The 22,442-nt window shown below is 42.7% G+C and overlaps 1 protein-coding gene across 11 annotated transcripts in view; it reads right to left on the bottom strand.

Annotated features, from left to right (window-relative positions):
• rbfox1 (RNA binding fox-1 homolog 1) overlaps positions 1 to 22,442 on the bottom strand; it is a 1,351,350-nt gene that overhangs the window by 319,601 nt on the left and 1,009,307 nt on the right. For 7 of the 11 annotated variants that reach the window (XM_068056115.1, XM_068056118.1, XM_068056113.1 and 4 more), the window contains one exon: positions 9,976 to 10,034. The exons of the other annotated variants lie outside the window; for them this stretch is intronic. In XM_068056115.1, coding sequence (XP_067912216.1) covers positions 9,976 to 10,034 — 59 coding nt within the window. The remainder of the gene's footprint in view (positions 1 to 9,975; positions 10,035 to 22,442) is intronic. 11 annotated transcript variants of the gene reach the window in all.

The raw sequence follows: 22,442 nt of genomic DNA, 5'->3' as shown, positions 1-22,442 counted from the left end.
CGACGTAAATGCTGGTGCTGAACCCCCTTCCGCCCACCCTGGGGATCCGTTCCGTATTTTACGGATCCCCAGGCTTTAATTGGCCCGAGGCGGGACTTCCACCCACTTGAGGGAGGAGGTCCCGCCTCAGTGAGCTGCCGGCCAATCAGCAGGCCTGCAGCTCTTCGTCTCAGCAGCGCCACCGTGAGTGGTGGCCACTGCTGGGACTGCAGCCCAGCCGACCGAGGAGGATACCAAGGAACCGGTACTGAAGGTAAGTTTGGGTTGCCTCACCAGGGGAATTGGTCGTGCCCTGGTGAGGCTAGGGTGGTCGTTTGTGGGGAGGGGGCGTCTTGGATCCTGGAGTTGGGTTGGGAGGCGGGGGCGGCCCTCAATCGGGCACCCTGTGCTCAATTGCCAGGCCCCCCCTGGGGTGCGGAAAGGCCGGCAGCTATAGCTGGGCGGCCTTTCACGTCCCCGGCACACCCACTTGCCATGGGTAAAATACCCATGGAGGCGGGCGAGGGCCCTTAAGTGGCCGTTAAGTGGCCACTTAAAGGTCTTGATTGGTCGGGCAGGTGGGCCGCTTCTCACCCCCCGCCGGACCTCCGTAAACTTGGTTGGAGGCGGAATCGGGGCGGTTAGGCCTCCTGGAGCCTGCCGCTCAATTTTATGCCGCCCCGACGCCACCATCCGACCTGCTGGGGCAGCGTAAAATTCTGGCCATTATTTCATTGTCCCAACAAATATGTAGTGAAGATCAAAATTGGCACAAAATCACTTCAAAAAATATATCAATAGTTTATTAAATTTAGCTTAAATATCATGAATATTAAAAGTGTTCAAACAAAATATGTTTCTTCTTTATGAATAAGATAAATACATTGTTAATGATGGTACACACCAATGATAGTCAATATGGGTGTTTGCTATCATGTACAGAAGTTAATTCTTTTTGCCAGTTCATCTAGGCTATTAAATTTGAATAAATTAAACTGACAGCATAATCCAGCAATCTGATTGGAGCTTGACTGATCAATAGCTAGAATACTGTACATAGATCATAACCTCCGGAAACTCCTAATTGTCCAAAACCTCATTGCCCATCTTTGATCTGCATGAAGTCTTGCTCACCCACAAAGACTGGTTGTCTGTCACCCAGTGGATTGAATTTAAACCAACATTCTAGTTCATTGTAAATCCATACATAGGGCTGGATTTTACCAAGCCCTTGCTGTTGTGATCCGTGGCAGGGGTGGGGGGTCTTGAAGATCAGTCTGGATGAGGCCTGCCATGGAACTTGATGCCGGCAGGGCCCAGCCCAATCCTCCTGGTGGCGGTGAGGCTCCGTGGGGGCCCCCCTGCCGCTGGGTGACAGGACCTGCATTTAAATATGTAAATTAATGGAATAAATAAATTAACATACCCTCATCTGGAATCTTACTGGCCGCCGTGATCTTCGGCCGGCACCCCCGTCATTTCAGATCCCTGTCTGGAGAAACGCGATGCCACACTGGTTGGGAGGGAGGAGGAGGTAAGTGCGGAGGAGGTGGGGGGGCCACAGGGTCAATTACACATAATGGGTGTAAGGGATGGTGGGAAGGGTTATGCGTTAAACTTTGTGCAGTTTTTGGGGGGGGGGGGAAGGTCAGATGTAAAAGGGAAGTGTTTTGGGGGGAAAGGGCAAATAGTTATGGTAATTGTTATGGGGGAGGGTGGGAAAGGGGCATTAGAAATTTGTTAATTTAGTTTTGGAGAGATATTTCTTTAAAAATTTTAATTTGCCGGCAGGGCTCGCTGCCCTTTAAAATTGGTGCCAGCAACAGGCAGCCAACGCCATTGCCGAGGACAGACAGCCTGCCCCCTCCACAAGATTGTGGGGGGAGAACAGGCCCATCCTGGCGATTTAAATGAGTTCCCGCACTTGAGATCATGGCAGCTCTTTGGCCTGCATGAGCAAGCTGCCATTTTTTGAGCTTGCCACCAAAATCGGCTGCAAGCTCTTAAAATCCAGCCCATGGTCTTGTCCCTAACCTACAAGGATCTTCTCCAACCTCACATTCCCTCTGACTTTGGTGTCCTGTCTATGTCCCCACCCTTTCCTCCAATGTTTGTGGCAGAGATTTCAGCTTTCTAAGGTTTGCCTCTCCCTAAACCTCTTTAGTCGCTCCCTCCCTCCTGGCCTTTAAAACATCCTAAAACACTTTCCTTTGAATGTGATTTAGGTCACGTTTGCTAACCCTCCCAGACAAGTTCGGGTCTGTGAATCACCTGGAGATGTTTTTCTACATTAAAGGTGCTACAGAGATCCAAGTTTTGTTGTAGAGTCTATCCAGGGGCATACGTCTTTGGGAGAAATAATCTGACTTTTATTCAAACTCAAAAGTACAGTTCTTCTCTTTCCTAGCACAGCAATATTATCTGCAGCAACAGCAGTTAGAATTAGAATTAGAATATTGATAAGTGTGGAGGCGATATGAAATTAAGAAAGGAAAAATAATAACCACAAAGGCTAAAATGTGGAAACCTGACTAGTAATACAGAGGCCCAGGCCAATGCCCTGGGAAGACCACAGCAGCTGGTGGAAAATTAACTTCAATTAATGATATTGAAAGCTAGTCTCAGTAATGGTGCCATGCAACTATCATCAATTGTCATAAAAACCCATCTGGTTCACTAATGTCCTGTAGGAAATAGGAGCAGGAGTAGGCCATTCAGTCCCTCAAGCCTGCTTTCCCCCATTCAGTTAGATCACGGCTGATCTTCTACCTCAATGTAATTTTCCTGCACTATCCCCATATCCCTTGATGCCTTTAATATCTAGAAATCTGTTGATCTCTGTCTTGAACATACTCAACGACTGAGCCTCCACTGCCCTCTGGAGTAGAGAATTCCAAAGATTCACCACCCTGTAAGTGAGAAAATTCCCCATTCCTGCTCATTTCAGTCCTCAATTGTCTACCCCTTATTCTGAGACTGTGTCCCTTGGTTCTAGACCACCCCAACCCCCTCCCCCACCCCCAGCCAGGGGAAACATCCTTCCTGCATCTACCCTGTCAAGCCCTGTAAGAATTTTGTATGTTTCGTAGAGAATACAGGCCCAGCCGCCTCAAACTCTCCTCATAGTACAATCCTGCCATCCCAGGAATTAGTCTGATGAACCTTCATTGCACTCCCTCTATGGCAAGTATATCCTTCCTTTGGTAAGGAGACCAAAATTGTACACAATACTCCAGGTGTGGTCTCATCAAGGCTCTATACAATTGCAGCAAGACATCTTTACTCCTGTACTCAAATCCTCTTGCAATAAAGGCCAACATACCATTTGCCTTCCCAATTGCTTCCTGCGTTCAGTGACTCATGAACTATGTCCCTTTGGACATCAACACTTCACAATCTCTCAACATTTAAGAAATACTCTGCATATCTGCTCTTCCTGCCAAAGTGGATAACTTCACATTTTTCCACATTATATTCCATCTGCCATGTTCTTGCCCACTCACTTAGCCTGTCTAAATCCCCTTGAAGCATCTTTTCATCCTCCTCAAAACTCACAGTCCCACCTAGTTTTGTGTCATCAGCAAACTTGGAAATATTACAATTGGTCCCCACACCCAAATCATTGATATATATTGTGACTAGCTGGGTCCCAAACACTGATCCTCGCAGTACCCCAATAGTCACAGCCTGCCAACTTGAGAATGACCCATTTATTCCTACTATCTGTTTTCTGTCTGTTAACCAAATCTCAATCCATGTCAGTAAATTACCCTCAATCCCATGTGCTCTAATTTTGTTCACAAACCTCTTGTATGGGACCTTATCGAAAGCCTTCTGAAAATCCAAATGCACCACATCCACTGGTTCCCCCTTATCTAATCTGCTAGTTACATCCTCAAAAACTCTAACAGGTTTGTCAAACATGATTTCCCTTTCATAAATCCATGTTGACTCTGCCCAATCCTACCATTATTTTCTAAGTGTCCAGTTATGACATCCTTTATAATAAATTCTAGCATTTTCCCTACTACTGATGTCAGGTTAACAGGTCTGTAGTTCCCCGTTTTCTGCCTCCCTCCTTTCTTAAATAGCAGGGTTACATTTACTACCTTCCAATCTGCAGGAACCATTCCAGAGTCTATGGAATTTTGGAAGTGGATCACCAATGCATCCATTATCTTGACAGCCACCTTTTCAACACTCTGGGATGTAGATCATCAGGTCCAGATGATATACCAACCTTCAGTCCCATTAATTTCTCCAGTACTACTTTTTTACTAATACTAATTTCTTTCAGTTCCCTATTCTTGCTAGTCCCTTGGTTCTGTAGTATTTCTGGGAGTTTCTTTTGCATCTTCTGCCCTGAAGGCAGATACAAAGGGCTGGATTTTGTAGTCCTGCCACGAGGAGTGGCAGCGGGCATGGAAAACGGCAACCGTCCCCCACGGGTCCTGCATCGCCACGCTGCTGCAATTTTGTGGCAGGCGACCATTTTACATATTCACAGTGACCGCACCCCCCACAATCACGTGGCGGGGGTGGCATTGGCAACGCCGATTGTGGCACCACCAACGTGAAAGCAGGTGCTGGCATTATTTTTAAAAGGCTGCCAACCCTGCAGACAGTTCAACAAAGTGCAGAGTTGCCCTCTTCTCACCACCCATACCCATCAGAGTGCAGAGTTCACCCCTTCCCCACCTTGGTGGGCCCAGCTTTTCCTGGATGGAAAAGTAAAGGCACATGAGTTCTGCTTGTCACGCTGAGATTTGGGAAGTGAAGGTAAGATCTCTGCAGTTTATATTTTAATTCATGCAAATGTATTATTTAAATATGCTGTCGGATCCCGTCGCAGAGAGGCCACCATGGAGCTTCCCCACCGCCAGGAAGATCGGGCACAACAATCCCGGCATCAGGTTCCATGGCGGCCGCTGCCACTCTGATTTTCCGCCTGCCCCCCGCCATGGAACCCGACATTGGTCTGGGAACAAATTCCAGCCGAAATTATTTGTTTAGTTTCTCTGCCATTTGCTTATTCCCCATTATAAATTCTCCTCTCTCTGCCTGTAAAGGGCCCACATTTGTCTTTGCTCATCTTTTCCTTTATACATACTTATATACAGAAGCTTTTACAATCTGTTTTTATGTTTCTTGCTAGTTTACTTTCCTATTCTATTTTCCCTTTCTTTATCTGCTTCTTGGTCCTCCTTTGCTAAATTCTAAAAGGCTCCCAATCTGCAGGCTTACAACATTTTTTTTGGCAACTTTATAAGTCTCTTCCTTTAATCTAATACAATCTTTAACTTCTCTTGTTAGGAATGGTTGGATCACTTTCCTTGTTGGATTTTTGTGCCTCAAAGAATGTATATTTGTTGTAAACCGTGTATTAATTTGTTAAATGCCTGTCCACTGTCATACCTTTACATGTAGTTTCCCAATCCACCACAGCCAACTTGCCCCTCTTACCTTCATTGTTTCCTTTGTTTACATTTAAGACCCTAGTTTCAGATTGAACTACATCACTTTCAGATTTAATGTAAAATTCTCCATATTCTAGTCACTCTTCCCTAAAGGCTGCTTTACAGCGAGATTACTAATTAGTCCTTTTTCACTGCACAATACTAGACCTAAAATAAGGTAGGAAATCTGTTGTCTTTACCTGGTTTGGCTACATGTGACTCCAGACCCACAGCAATGTGGTTGACTCTTAACTGCCCTCTGAATGGCCTAGGAAGCTATACAGTTGTCAAGGGCCATTAGGGATAGGCAACAATTGCTGGCCTTGCCAGCGATGCTCATATCCCATGAAATAATAGGGGAAAAAAGACTGATATTAAACCAAGTCATTTTAATGAAAGAACTTTACTTCAGTTGTAGTGTCTAGCTACTCTGAAGAAATGACAACATGACAAGGTCAGAGCCTCTGAGCTGACCAGCTGTTAGAACCAGTCACACATCCTCTTCCCAAATTTAAGCTCTACCTCCAGAGCTCCCTGGCAGGTGCCTTGCAGTTAATTTACTGCAGTACTTCTAAAGCAGTTGGATGCTGCTCTGTTATTGTAAGCCATTGTTTCAACACAATCTGTCTTAGATAATCCATCAAATGCCCATGAGTTTAGGAAGCATTTGTACAACCTCCATCTGCAGGAGCACAATTTATCTCTATTTTGTACCTGAAATATAAGCCACATTTATATGGGCATTGTCATTGTAAAATTAAAATACCATCCCAATTAAACTCAAACCACTGTACAAAAATAGTTTGAGTTTACACTGGATCCCAATTAAAAATATTGGTTGATATAGACGTAATTTCAAATTAGTGTGAATGGTGTATATACTGTACAGAAATATTTAAAACCAATTTTATGCATTAATTTGGAGGAACTCCCATTTAAATCCCATTCCTTAGGCCTCAGCACTATCTATAACTTTGCAAAGAGCATAATCTTAAACAAAACAAGGCAGAATAGCATGTAAGGCTCAGTATTCAGCTGTCTTACAAAGGCTGGTGGGTGGGGAAATGTTCGTGTGGAATAGACATCAACTGGACATTGGGTGGGACATATGCTGTAGCCACCCTGAGGACCCATTGAGGAACCTGATCCATTTTGTTCAAGGTCCTCTTTAGAACACAGTTTCCTGATTTTGGTGGAAGTTCTGACCACCTGAATTAAGGTCTGCCTGAGAATCGATACTAATAGGAACTCAATAGTAAATCAATGCTTCCATTACTTGTACTATTCTGGGCCCAGTACTGACCCAGTTTTAAGCACAAATAGGGTGATAGGGACGTGAAAATCACTCCTGGTTAGACTTATTAGGAACAGCATCAGATGAATTTATAATTCCTTAGAAATTTGTGATAGTATAGCCAGAATTCTGTGTTTTTCATACAACCATGGCTTTCTAAGGGAAACATTGCCTTCATTGCAGAATTTGCTTAATTAGTATGCAGCAACATTCCTGGTTACAGGGCTTTCAGACGCAATAGGGAGGGGGATAAGAAAGGAGGGGCAAATTTGGTCAAGAAAGCTATTACAGCTGTGAGGAGGGATGATGTGTTGGAAGGTTCATCAAATGAGGCCATAAGGAACAAAAAAGAGGCAATCACACTGCTGGGAGTGTACTATAGACCCCAAACAGTCAGCGGGAGATAGAAGAGCAGATATGTAGGCAAATCTCTGAGAAGTGCAAGAACAATAGGGCAGTAATAGTAGGGGATTTTAACTACCTCAATATTAACTGGGATAGTTTTAGAGTGAAATCAATTGAGGGAGCAGAATTCTTGAGGTGCACTTAGCAGAACTTTTTTGTCCATTAGGTAGAAAATCCAACAAGAGAGGGTGTAGTTTTAGACTTAGTTTTAGGAAATGAAGATGGGCAGATGGAAGGGTTGGCAGTGGGAGAGAATTTTGGTGGTAGTGATCATAATTCAGTCAGTTTTAACATAATTATGGAAAAGGACAGAGATAGAACAGGAGTTTGAGTTCTCAATTGGGGCAAGGCCAATTTTACTAAACTGAGGAGTGATTTAGCGAAAATGGACTGGAAACAGCTACTTGAAGGTCAATCTGTGACAGAACAGTGGAAGGCATTCAAAAGGGAGATTCAAGGGGTTCAGAGTAAACATGTTCCCACAAATGAAAAGGGTGAGACGGCCAAATCGGGAGCCCCATGGAAGTCAAGGCGCCTACAGGGTAAGATCAGGCAGAAAAGGAAAGTTTATGTCCAACACCAAGAACTCAATATTACAGGAAGCCGAGAGGAGTATAGAAAGTGGAGGGGTGAAATCAAAAAGGAAATTAGGAAAGCAAAGAGAGGGAATGAAAGAATATTGGCAAGCGAAATCAAGGTGAACCCAAAGATGTTTTATCAATACATTGAGAGTAAGAGGATAACTAAGGAGAGAGTAGGGCCCATAAAAGACCAAAAAGGTAAACTATGTGTAGGGGTGGAAGATATTGCTATGGTTCTTAATGAATACTTTGCATCCGTCTTCACAAAAGAGGGGGACGATGCAGATATTGTAGTTAAGGAGGAAGGGTTTGAAGTATTGGATGTGATAAACTTAGGGAGAGAGGAAGTATTAATGGGATTAGCATCCTTGAAATTGATAAATCGCCAGGGCCAGGTGAAATGCATCCTAGGCTGTTAAAAGAAGCAAGAGAGGAAATAGCAGAGGGTCTGACCATCATTTTCCAATCCTCACTGGATACAGGTGTGGTGCCAGAGGATTGGAGAACTGCTAACGTTGTACCTCTGTTTAAAAAGGGAGCGAAGGGTAGACCGAATAATTACAGGCCAGTCAGTCTAATCTCAGTAGTGGGAAAATTATTGGAATCTATTCTGAGAGACAGGATAAACAGTCACTTAGAAAGGCACAGGTTAGTCAAGGAAAAGTCAGCAAAGATTTGTTAAGGGAGGATGTTGTTTGACCAACTTGATCAAATTTCTTGAAGAAGTAACAAGGAAGATAAATGAGAGTAGTGCAGTTGATCTGATCCACATGGATTTTAGCAAGGCTTTTGACAAGGTCCCACATGGCAGACTGGTTCAAAAAATAAACTCCCATGGTATCCAGGGAAATGCAGCAAGGTGGATACAAAATTGGCTTAATGGCAGGAAACAAAGGGTAATTGTTGACGATTGTTTTAGCGACCGGAGGGCTGTTTTCAGTGGCGTTCCGCAGGGTACAGTACTGGGTCCCCTGCTTTTTGTGGCATATATTAACGATTTGGACATAAATGTAGGGGGCATGATCAAGAAGTTTGCGGACGACACAAAGATTGACCGTGTGCTAGATAGTGTGGAGGATAGCTGTAGGCTGCAGGAAGATATTGATGATCTGGTCAGATGGGCAGAGAAATGGCAAATGGAATTCAACCTGGAGAAGTGTGAGGTGATGCATTTGGGGAGATCAAACAAGGCAAAGGAATACACGATTAATGGGAAAATACTGAGAAGTGTAGAGGAAGTGAGGGACCTTGGAGTGAATGTCCACAGATCCCTGAAAGTAGCAGGACAGGTCAATAAGGTGGGTAAGAAGATATATGGAATCCTTTCCTTTATCAGCCGAGGTATAGAATACAAGAGCAGGGAGGTTATGCTGGAACTGTATAAATCATTGGTTAGGCCACAACTTGAGTACTGTGTTCAGTTCCGATCACCTCATTACAGAACGGATGTAATTGCACTAGAGAGGGTACAGAGGAGATTTATGAGGATGTTGCCAGGACATGAAAAATGCAGCTATGAGGAAAGATTGGATAGGATGGGATTGTTGTCCTTAGAACAGAGAAGGCTGAGAGGAGATCTGATTGAAAGGTACAAAATTTTGAAGGTCCTGGATAGAGTGGAGGTGAAGGGTCTATTCACCTTAGCAGAGGGGTCAGTGACGAGGGGGCATAGATTTAAAGTGATTGGTAGAAAAATAAGAGGGGAGATGAGGAGAAGCTTTTTCACCCAGAGGGTGGTGGGGGTCTGGAACTCACTGCCTGAAAGGATAGTTGAGGCAAAGACCCTCAACTCATTCAAAAGGAGTCTGGATATGCACCTCAAGTGCCGTAAGCTGCAGGGCTACAGACCAAATGCTGAAAGGTGGGATTAGAATAGTGGTTTGTTTTTCAGCCAGCACAGACACAATGGGCCAAGTGGCCTCTTTCTGTGCCTTAAACGTTCTATGATTCTAACTAAAAGAATGTACCAGTCAGTCCACAAATACAGAAAAAATATAAAAGGATATTTTCCTGCCTCTGCTTCCAGGCGCACTGGATTACCACGAAGCTAGGAATATAGGAAAATCAGGCAGGTCAGAGCACATGTCTGTAAAAGAACCCACTCGATTGTCCTTTCATTTTGAAGGAAAATCAGACAGATACCCTTAAAGTATAAAATCCAACCCATATTATATTCCAATTTTTGCTCCGCCCAAGTGATCCAATGTGGATGGGAAATACTCCCTGAGAGAATACCGAATTCTCAAAATATTCCACTTACACTAAGCTCTTGATAGGCATCTGATTCCCTCATGGATCCCAGTTTGAAAGCCCATGGCACTGGATAACCAAATCAAAAATGGTAGTGGTCAAATAAAAATAGAAATAGATAACAAAACAATTTCAACCAAATACCAACAATTCTATTGAAAACCAATATTAGAGATAATGAAGATCGGAGCAATATCTCATTTTGATCTGGGTCTTGAAAGGACTAGGGCCGAATTTTTATAGCTCGCGGCCATTCTCGGCGGCAAGCTTCAAAAAGTGCACGGCGCATGCGCAAGATGTGTGCCGTGGAGCCGCCACAATATTTTGCCTGACGATCATTAACATGGAGACGCCGGACCGCCTGCCCCCAACGATGTCGAGGGGGCGGACACTTCATCCCTGGCAATGGCATCCAGCGTCAACACACTGGTGCCAGCACCATTTTAAAGGGCTTCAAACCCTTACCAGTAATTGTATTTTTTAAAGACAAATGTATTTTACAGTGAGATAGAAAAATTTAAAAAATGATTGAAGCTCCTCTCCCACCGCACCCACCCCACCACGCACCCGCCCCACAATGACCACACAATTTACTTATGGCCCTCTCCTCCCAAAAAAAATTATTCTACCCAACCTGAACCTTCCCCCGAAATTCATTTCTTCTGTCTTTCAACCCCTTCCCACCATCCCCTCAGCCAATAGTCAGAGTTTTCTCCGCTCTCCCCGCTCCACCTCCTGCCCTGAAAATTTTACTCCTCCCCCGTCCCCACCAGTGTTACACCTCAGATCTCCTAACGGAGATACGAAGGCGCAGGACGGTTTGGCAACCAGCCGGAATATTGGCGTGTGACGGCCATCGCGTCGAGGTAGGTAATTATTCTTTTATTAGCATTGATTTTAATATGTAAGTTAGTTTTTTTTGCTGAGCGGCAGGGTGGCTACCCCGAGGCCTCGCCGTCAGCAGTAAAATGGGGTGGGGCCTTCCCGGCATCGAGGCCCGTGGCGGGCCTCTCCCAGAGGTATGTCCAACATGGGGGGTCTGATAAAATTCAGCCCGACCTCTAAAGTGTAAGAATTGTTCATAGTATCAAAATCATCAAACAATCTGTAAACCTCAATGCAGTGAATATACTGTTAGTGCTTTAAATTCCTTAATCATGCTTCTAACATAATGCATCAACTTTCAACATGATTTAAGGTGGCACAGCTGTTAGCAGGGAGGCTGGGATTCAAAGCCATGACAGACTGATGGGATAAATGTATCCTCATTTTGGGCTTCCATCTCTGATTTGATCTTTAAGCAAAATATTCCTGTGCATAGTCAAAAAGTCTATTGAAACAAAGTAATTGTGATGCTATTTTGCTATATAAACACTATCTGTTAGGTTTTCTGTAAGTAAATGTTTAATATTGACATGTTAGTTTACATTTATATCAAAAATCAGAATATAAACCTAATCTGACCCCACCCTATTCTGAAAGTATATTTATCTTTGATTTGGTGCTTTATAAAGGTAAGATTAGAAAAAAATAGCAATATTGTAAATACTAAGTGAGGACAGATATGTATAAACATAGAAATAAATTGTATCTGGCAATGATGTTCTCAGATGTCAGTAAGACACCTATATAAAATGAGCTTAGATCTCAATTAAATCGATACTTAATTTGTTGTCTCACTGATTGAAGTCAGAGGATGCCTGAAGTGAGCATTGATATAGTAAATGGTATAGTGAAAGTATAGTTGATATAGTAAATTTGGAGTTGTTGTATTTAGCTAATGTTACGCCTGACCAGGGAATGCTTAACTCTTACAGAAGTTGCAACAATATATTTAAAACAAAGACTCATCAATTAAACAGAAGACTGCGGATGGGCATATCTGAATTTCGAATAACTGTCTAATCTATCAATGAGTTTAATGTTTGTTAACCATTGCTTCACACGATTGATTGTTAATATTCCATGAGATAGTTGCAAAATATTATTGTATAACAGATGAATCGTTATTGAATATCATCTAAAATATTAAGTTCTCACCCTTTTAAAGAAAATAATGAAATTGAAAAATAAAGCAAAAAAAACTTTTAACTAAGTGTACTGGATTATGCAGCTGTAAAAGCCACAAGCATTTTAGAGATTACTTGCAGATTGTGAAAACCAATTGCTTAATGTGTTCATCCTGATCATTCATTCAATCCCTCTTCACAATTTCTCCATCCCTTTACCACATTAGCCTGCAGAAACAGTGAATTCTCATCTCGTAATACAAAGCACCTCTGCCTGTGGGTATCAGGGAAGGATGCAAATGAAGATGTTAAGAACAATCACCTCATCAATCACAATCACACAGGGACACCTATCAAGGCTGGAGGATTAGCTCTATGGCCGTTTCACAGGTCTCCCTCCTATTATGGTTCTTGTTTAATTAAACATCACTACAAGTGCATTCAGCTGCTGGCAGAGTAGCTGCAGAATTTTGCCAGCCAATTTTCCAATCATTATTTTATGAATTTAGTCCTTGATCACATACTTTATATTTTTAAAGCATTTTGCTTAAAAACTCAAGATTCAAGATAAAATGAAATGGCTAATAAAAGAGTAACGATTGGGGTAAAAATAGGCAGAGTGGGTCAAAAAGGGATAGCAGGCTTTGGAGAGCATTGGAGACTCAGGTGACATCATGGGAAAATAGAAAAGTTAAAAGCTAAAGGCACTGTATCTGAATGTGTGTAGCATTTGCAAAAAAAAGATGAATTAATAGCAGAGATGGAAATAAATAGGTTTCAACTAACAGCCATCACAGAGAGAAAGAGTGACAAAGGTTGTGAACGAAATATTCCAGGATACGTGAATTTTAGAAGAGATAGGCAAAATGGAAAAAGAGGGGGTAACCCTGATAATAAAGGATGGGATAAAGACTGTAGAGGGGAAGGATCTTAGTTCAGAAACTGAAGATGTAGAATCAGTTTGGGTAGGGCTAAGAAACAGCAAGGGTGTAGTTTACAGACCTTCTAACTGTAGTTGTAGTTTGTGGCAGAGTATAAATCAGGAAATTAGAGATGCATGCAACAAGCGTAATACTGTAATCATGGCTAACTAATCTTCATGTAGACTGAGGAAACCAGATTTGCAGTAATAGTGTGGAAGAAGAGTTTGTGCAATGTATTCAAGATAGTTTTCTAGATCAGTATGTTGAGGAAACAACTAGGGAACATGTACTGTGTAATGAGAAAAAGTAATAATCTTGTAATAAAAGAGCCTCCAGGGAAGAGTGATCATAATATGATAGAATGTTGTATTGAGTTTGAGTGTGATTTAGTTAAAATTAGGGTCTTGCATCTGAACAAAGCAAACCACACAGGTAGGAAAGAATTGGTTAAGATAGGTTGGGAAACTGGATTAAAAGATATGATGGCAGATAAGCAATGGAAAACATTTAAGGAATTAATTCATAATTCACAACAATATATATTTACTTAAGGAATAAAAAAAACTCCACAGGAAAAGTGGTCCTACTGTGGCTAACAAGAGAAGTTAAAGGTAGTCTCAAAGAAAGAGGCTTAAAATTTTGCCCTAAAAAGAGTAGTCAGTGCAAGGATTGGGAACATTTCAGAATTCAGCAAAATATGACCAAGAAATTGATAAACAGAAAAGAGAATATGAGAGTAAATTATCAAGAGGCATAAAAACAGATTGAAAAAGCTTCTCTCGGTATGTGAAAAGGAAAAGATTGGTGAAAGTAAATGTGGGTCCCTTAGAGGCAGAGAGAGGAGAAATCATAATGGGAAATAGAGAAATGGAAGAGGCATTGAACAAATACTTTGCACGAGTCTTCAGAGTAGAAGATAAAAAAATACATTCCAGAAATACTGAGGAAACAAGGGTTTAGCAACTGAAATAAATTACTAGTATTAAAGAAATATTACTGGGACTTAATGGGAGTAAAAGTCAACAAATGCCCTGGACCTGATTTCCTGCATCCTAAGGTTTTAAAAGAAGTGGCCGAAGAGTTAGTGGATGCATTAAATGTCCTACATTACATTATTCAAGAAAGGAGGGAGAGAGAAAACAGGCAACTATAGGTCAGTTAGCCTGACATCAGTAGTAGGAAAAATGCTAAACTCTATAATTAGAGAAGTGATAACAGGACACTTAGAAAGTCGTAGTATGATTGAGCAGAGTCAACATGGATTTGTGAAAGTGGAATTTTATGCCCCCCCCAAAGAGCAGGTTGGTGGTGGAGGGGGTGACGTAAAATGGAGTGGTAGGCATGGGGGCCCTTCCCAACCTGCTCCCGCTTCCACTGCCATTTTAAGTGGGGCAGCAATGGCGGCAAAAACCGGCCCACCTGCCCCAGGCCAATCAAGGCCCTTAAGTGGACAGTTAACGGCACTTAAGGGCCTCCGCCCGCTGCCACGGCGATTTTACCCTTGGACGTTCGGTTGGCCCAAGCCTGAGAAAAGCTGCCTGACAAAAGCAGGCAGCTTTCTGACGACCTTGGCGGGGGGTGGATGGGGGGTGGGGGGGGTGAACCTCATGATCAGGCACCCTGTGCCCGACGAAGGGCCACCCCCAATGCCCCAACCACAGCCAACACGCACCCCCTCCCCGCCGTCCCACCATACGACCACAATTTCCTCGCCAGGGCCCAACTAATCACCCACAGCGAGGCCCCAAAAACTTACCTTTTCCCGGGGCCATCCCTCCTCTTCATCTCGAAGTTGGGTTGCAGTGCCAGCAGTGGCCACCGCTCCCGCTGATTGGCCGGCAGCTCCATTAGGCGGGACATGTTGTCTCAATCAGATGGAAGTCCCACCTAGGACCAATTAAAGGTCTGGGGACCATAAATGTGGTCCGGATCCCCAGGCCAGATGGAGACGGGTTTGCCACCGAACTTTTAGTCGGTGGACAGCTCCCATCCGATGAGGTTGAATTTTACATCTCGGTGGCGGCCGTAAACTAGTGGTCTGCACACGCAGAACACTCGTCGCAGAGCTGCCGAGATATTGAACATAAATGACCAGGCGGACCGGCCCCCCGATGCCATGGTGGGGGTGGGTGGTCCGTCCCCCGAAATGGCATCAGGTGCCACTGCGCTGATGCCAATGCCATTTTTAAAGGGCTTTGAGCCCTCGATCACAATATAAATATTTAAAGAAAAATTGGATTAAACTTTATTTAAAAAATTAAATGAATGTTTCCAGCCCCTCTCCCACCTCCCCAATAAACATACACTTCATTCTGTGCCCTCATCCCCTCGCCCCCTCCAAAATACTTACCTTGTGCACCGGACCTTCCATCCCCAAAGTTCACAAACTTTTATCTTTAACCCTTCCCAACATCCCATCCATCAATCATATTAGTTTGACCACGCTCCCCGCCTCCCGCACTGAAATGCTTACCTACTCCCCACCATCCCCTCCAGTGTCCCACATCGGATCTTTGAATGGAGATCCAATGGCGCGGGAGAGCTGGCCACCGGCTACAATATCGGAGTGGGATGGATGGCAGGAACGGGTAAGTATTTAGTTCATTTATTTTAATAAATTTAGATATTTAGATTCGCCTTCCATCACTGAGCGGCGGGGGGGTGGCTGCCACGAGACCTCACTGCTGCCGTCAATATTGAGCCAGGCCTTCCCAGCATTGAGGCCTGTGGCGGGACTGTCCCAGAGACATTTCCCGGCCCCCACTCTGTCATGACCCCGATGTTGGGGTGGCTTTAAAATCCAGCCCCATGTTTGATAAACCTGTTAAGAGTTTTTTGAGGATGTAGCTAATAGGTGGTAAGGAGGAACCAGTGGATATAGCACATTTAGATTTTCAAAAAGCATTCAATAAGGTGCAGCACAAGAAATTATTACACAAAATTAGGACTCATGGGATTGGGTTAATCTTTTATCAAAGATTGAGGTTTGGTTAAAGGACAGAAAATGGAGAGCAGGAATAAACAAATCTTTTTCAAATTGCAGCCTATAACTAGTTGGGAACAGTGCTTGGGCCTAAGTTATTCAAAATCTATATCAATGAGTCAGATGAGGGGACCGAGTGTAATGTATCCAAGTTTTCTTATGATACAAAGTTGGATTGTAGGAACAGGAATAGGTCATTTATCCCCTTGAGCCTGTTCCACCATTCAATGCAATCATGACTTATCTTTGACCTCACTACATATACCCGTGTGTGCCCCATACCACTTAATACCTTTGGTTATCAAAAATCTATCAGACTCGGATTTAAAATTAACAGTTGATCGAGCATCGATTGTTGTTTGTAGAAGAAAGTTCCAAAATTCTACCACTCTTTGAGTGTTGAAGTGTTTCCCAATTTCACTCCTGAAAGTTTCTTTAGATTGTAGTTTTTATTTTTATATTATGTCCCCTCATCCTAGATTTCCCAACCAGCATGGATAGTTTTTTCCCCAATCTACCCTATCTGTTCCCCTGAATATCTTGAAAACATTGATCAAATTACCCCTTAATCTTCTAAATTCCAGGGATCATCAACCTAGTTCGTATAATCTCTCCTCGTAATTCAACCCTTCGGGTACAGGTAACTTTCTGGTAAATCTATGTTGAACTCCCTCCAAGGCCAATATATCCTTCCTGTGGTGTGGTGCCAGAATTGCTCACAGTACTCCAGGTGTGGTCGAACCAGAGCTTTGCATAGTTGAAACATGACTTCTACCCCCTTGTATTCTATTCCTCTAGATATAATAAAGGCCAGCATTCCATGAACCTTTTTGATCATTTTCTGTACCTGTTCATGCCATTTTAATGATCTATGTATCTTGTTACGACCAGGTGAGAAGAGGTCTAGGGGTTCCCTCTCAGCCTTTGCCTGGTTTAATCGTAACAGGGTTTAATTTGAAAGCACCATGTTTTTAGCTCCCCCTTAGTAAATCCTTGTTCACTGCTCCAATTGTAAGGCACAGAAATCAAACAGGTTTCCTTAGACTTAAACAAGAAAGGCAGAAGTTTATTAATCTTAAACTCTAATCCGGTTAACAACTACGAATATGCGACACGACCACCTAGCATGCCTATGCAATAAACACACATGCAGATAGAGACAGAAAAAGTAGAAGGAATAAAGGGGAAATGTTTGAGGCAATATCGGATAGTTAACAGTCCTTTAATTTCAATGTGGAGTCTTTGGTTGCCAGTAAGTCTTGCAATTCTTTGGGGTCCAGTTCATGCTTCAACTTGTTCCGATGTAGGAGTCTTTTCTCTCTTGAGGTTTATGTGTCTTCCGTGGGTCCAGTGGCTTGGAAGAAAATGAGAGAGAGAGAGAGGCTTCTTTGTTCCAGCTTCAGCTGCACACTTACTTCTGTTCCTTTCTCTAGCACAATTCAAAAAACTCCAGGTTGCCCAGCAGGTTAGTCATGTGACTAGCTCTTTATTTGGAACAGTCTCTCCTGCAAGGTTTGTGGATTGTATCACCTCAGCAGTCTCTGGAATGCACTTCCTAACACCTTCAATGTCTGGTGATCAAAATCCATTTGGGTTAATTGAAGCAGGGAATCGTCCTTTCTCTCCACAAGTAGCATATCTTAGTATGCAAATATTCTTCTAGCCCAGTGTCTTCAAACAAGTAATTTCTTCACTCCAGCAACAGTTTAAATCAATGTTCATATGACAACATTAATATGCCTCATTCTTGGCAGGTGGGGGTCTACATGAAAACCCGGACCCCCAAGTCTCTTTGGACCTCCACTGTTTATAGCTTTCCATCATTTAGAAAATACCTTGATCTATCCTTTTTAGGTCCAAAGTGGATGAACTCAGATTTGCCTACATGGAAATCAATTTACCAGTTTTGCCCAGTCACGTAATCTATCAACATTTCTTTGTAATTATATGCTTCCATCTACACTGCTTATAATGGCACCTATCTTTGCATCATCAGTATACTTGGAAATGTGGCTTTCTATCCCATCATCTAAGTCATTCATCCATAAGGTGAATAGTTGAGGCCCCAATATAGATCCTTGTGAGACACAAGTGGTAACATCCTGCCAATTAGAGTTAGCCAATTAGCCATTATCTCTACTGTCTTTTGCCGTTCAGTCAATTACCTAACCAGGTTAATACTTTTCCTTCCATTCCATGAGCTTCAACTTTAGTTAACAGTTATGAGGAACTTTATCAAATGCCTTCTAGAAGTCCATATAAATAACAACCATAGAATTCGCTTGTCCAGTACTTCAATCACCTCACCAGAAAATCCAATCAGCTTTGTCAAGAAAACATGCTATGCCAAATGAGAATTTTTAATTCATCGGTGCATTAAATGTTTAAAAAGGAAAGCTGAGATCCTACATTTAACTTTTAAAAACTGGCAGCCAAGATGGTCACCGTAATTGAAATACCTCACATTCCAGGACATTGACTTGGAGATGCATGTCCAATGAGGTCCTATCCAGGACAATGCCTCATGAATTTGGAATCAGCTAACAGCTTCACTCCTAATGGCAAAATATTCAAAGCCATCTTGGAACATTAACAGTAGAGACATACTTCTAGGGATTGAATGTTGAAACAATGAGACCCGAGAGAGATTGAGAATTCCTAGACTTGAATCTAATTAATGAGTAATTAGTGAGTCATGATATAGGTGTAATAGATCATGATGTAGAATCAGTTTGGGTGGAAATAAGGAATAGCAAGGGAAAGAACTCACAAGTGGGAGTGTTCTATAGGCCCCCGAGGAGTTGCCTCTCTGTAGGACAAAGTATCAATCAGGAAATAACGGAGGCGTGTAAGAAGAGCACTGCAATTATCATGGGTGATTTTAATCTGCATATAGACTGGACAACTCAAATTGGCAAGGGTAACATGGAAGATGAATTTGCAGAGTGCATCAGGGATTGTTTCTTAGAACAATACGTTGCAGAACCTATCCGGGAACAGGCTATTTTAGATTTGATAACGTGTAATGAGGTAGGATTAGCAAGAGATCTCATAATTAAGGATCCTTTTGGGGGAAGTGATCATAACTGATCAAATTCAGTTTGAAGGAGAGCAACTCGGGTCTCAAACCATTGTCTTCAATTTAAACAAGGGCAATTACAGAGGTACAAAGAAAGAGTTGTCTAAAGCGGGCTGGGAAAATAGACTACAGGGAAAGTCAGTAGATGAGCAGTGACAGACTTTTAAGCAGATATTTCATAACACTCAGCAAATATTTATTCCAGTCGGAAGGAAGGACTTGATGAGAACAATGAACCACCCGTGGATAACAAAGGAAGTTAAAGAGAGTATCAAATCAAAAACAAAGGCATACAAAGTAGCGAAAGTTAGTGGTAGGCCAGAGGATTGGGAATTTTTTAGGAACCAGCAGCAGATGACTAAAAAAACTAATAAAGAGGGAGAACATTGATTATGAGAGTAAATTGGCAAGAAATATAAAAACAAACAGCAAGACTTCTACGGGTATATAAAAAGGAAGAGAGTAGCTAAAGTAAGTGTGGGACCCTTAGAGGATGAGACTGGAGAATTAATAACAGGGAACAGGGAAATGTCAGATAATTTAAACCAATATTTTGCATCAGTCTTCATGGTGGAGGACACTATAAACATCCCAACAATAATAGATGAGCAAGGTGTAAATCGGAGGAAGGAACTTGTAACAATCTCTATCATGAGGGAAAAGGTGCTTGACAAACTGATGGGACTAAAGGCAGACAAGTCGCCAGGACCTGATGGCCTGTATCCAAGGGTTTTGAAAGAAGTGGCTGCAGAGATAGTGGAGGCATTGGTTGTAGTATACCAAAACTCACTGGATTCTGGTAGGGTATCAGCAGATTGGAAAACCACTAAAGTGATGCCTCTATTCAAGAAAGGAGGGAGACAGAAAGCAGGAAACTATAGATCAGTTAGTTTAACATCTGTCATTGGGAAAATGCTAGAGTCCATTATTAAGGAAGAAATAGCAGGACATTTAGAAAAATATAATTCAATCAGACGGAATCAACATGGTTTTATGAAAGGGAAATCATGTTTGACAAATTTGTTAGAGCTCTTTGAGGATATAACAAGCAGAGTGGATAAAGGTGAATCAGTAGATGTAATGTATTTGGATTTTCAGAAGGCTTTTCATAAGGTGCCACATAAAAGGTTATTGCACAAAATAAGAACTCAGGGTATTGGGGGTAATGTGTTGGCATGGATTGAGGATAGGCTAACACAGAAGGCAGAGAGTCGGGATTAATGGATCTTTTTCAGGTTGGAAAACAGTAAGTGGTGGGGTGCCACAAGGATTGGTCCAAGGGCCTCAACTATTTACTATCTTTATCAATGACTTGGAGGAAGGGACAGAGTGTAGTGTATCCAAATTTGCTGACAATACAAAAATAGGTGGGAGGGCATTCTGAGATGAGGACACAAAGAATCTTCAAAGGTTAAGCGAGTGGGCAAAAACTTGGCAGATGGAGTTCAATGTGGGAAAGTGTGAGGTCATCCACTTTGGTAGGAAGAGTAAAAAGGCAGATTATTATTTATATGGAGAAAGACTACAAAATACTGCAGTACAGAGGGATCTGGGTGTTCTTGTACATGAAACACAAAAAGTTAGCATGCAGGTGCAGCAAGTAATTAGGAAGGCAAATGGAATTTTGGCCTTTATTGCAAGGGGATTAGATTTTAAAAATAGGGAGGTCTTGTTACAACTGTACAGGGTGTTGGTGAGGCCACACCTGGAGTACTGCGTACAGTTTTGGTCCCCGTATTTAAGGAAGGATATACTAGCATCGGAGGCAGTTCAGAAAAGGTTCACGAGGCTGATTCCTGGGATGAAGGGGTTGTCTTATCAAAAACGGCTAAACAGGTTAGGCCTTTACTCATTGAAGTTTAGAAGAATGAGAGGTGATCTTATTGAAGCATATAAGATTCTAAGGGGGCTTGACAGGGTAGATGTTGAGAATATGTTTCCACTGGTGGGGGAATCTTGAACTACGGGACGTAGTTACAGAATAAGGGGTCACACATTTAAAACTGAGATGCGAAGGAATTTCTTTTCTCAGAGGGTGGTGAATCTCTGGAATTCTCTACCTCAGAGAGTTGTGGAGGCTAGGTCACTAAATGTATTTAAGGAGGAGGTAGATAGATTTTTGAAATCTGAGGGAGTCGAGGGTTGTGCAGAGCAGGCCCAAAAGAGGAGTTGAGGCCTAGGACAGATCAGCCATGATCTTATTGAATGGCGGGGCAGGCTTGAGGGGTTGAATGGCCTACTCCTGCTCCTATTTCTTATGTTCTTATGTTAAACATAGAAAATAGGAGCAGGAGTAGGCCATTCGGCCCTTCGTGCCTGCTCTGCCATTCAATATGATCATGGTTGATCATCCAACTCAGTAACCTGTTCCCGCTTTCGCTCCATACCCTTTGATCCCTTTAGACCCAAGAGCTACATCTAACTCCTTCTTGAAAGCATGCAATGGTTTGGCCTCAACTGCTTTCTGTGGTGGTGAATTCCACAGGCTCACCACTCTCTGGGTGAAGAAATTTCTCCTCATCTCAGTCCTGAAAGGTTTACCCTGTATCCTTAGACTATGACCCCTGGTTCTGGACTCCCCCACCATCGGGAACATCCTTCCTGCATCTATCCTGTCAAGTCGTGTTAGAATTTTACAGGTTTCTATGAAATCGCCCCCCACCCTTCTGAATTCCAGTGAATATAATCCTAACCGACTCAATCTCTCCTCATACGTCAGCCCCGCCATCCCAGGAATCAGTCTGATAAACCTTCGCTGCACTCCCTCTATAGCAAGAACATTCCTTCCTCAGATAAGGAGACCAAAACTGCACACAATATTCCAGGTTTGGCCTCACCAAGGCCCTGTATAATTGCAGCAAGACATCCCTGCTTCTGTACTCAAATCCTCTCGCTATGAAGGCCAACATACCATTTGCCCTTTTTACCGCCTGTTGGACCTGCAAGCTTACCTTCAGCAACTGGTGTACGAGAACACCCAAGTCTCGCTGTATATTCTCCTCTCTCAGTTTGTCGCCATTCAGATAATAATCTGTCTTCTTGTTTTTGCTACCAAAGTGGATAACTTCACATTTATCCACATTATACTGCATCTGCCATGCATTTGCCCACTCACTCAACTTGTCCAAATCGCCCTGAAGCCTCTCTGCATCCTCCTCACAACTCACCCTCCTACCCAGTTTTGTGTCCTCTGCAAATTTGTAGATATTACATTTAGTTCCCTCATCTAAATCATTAATATATATTGTGAATAGCTGGGGTCCTAGCACCAATCCCTGCGGTACCCCACTAGTCGCTGCCTGCCATTCGGAAAAAGACCCATTTCTCCCTACTCTTTGTTTTCTGTCTGCCAACCAATTTTCTATCCATCGCAATCCCATGTGCTTTAATTTTACACACTAATCTCTTATGTGGGACTTTGTCGAAAGCCTTCTGAAAGTCCAAATAAACCATATCCACTGGCTCCCCCTCATCAACACTACT

Source organism: Heterodontus francisci, chromosome 24, assembly GCF_036365525.1.
Source record: "Heterodontus francisci isolate sHetFra1 chromosome 24, sHetFra1.hap1, whole genome shotgun sequence".
Lineage (NCBI taxonomy): Eukaryota > Metazoa > Chordata > Chondrichthyes > Heterodontiformes > Heterodontidae > Heterodontus > Heterodontus francisci.
This window is presented reverse-complemented; position numbering and strand designations above follow the sequence as displayed.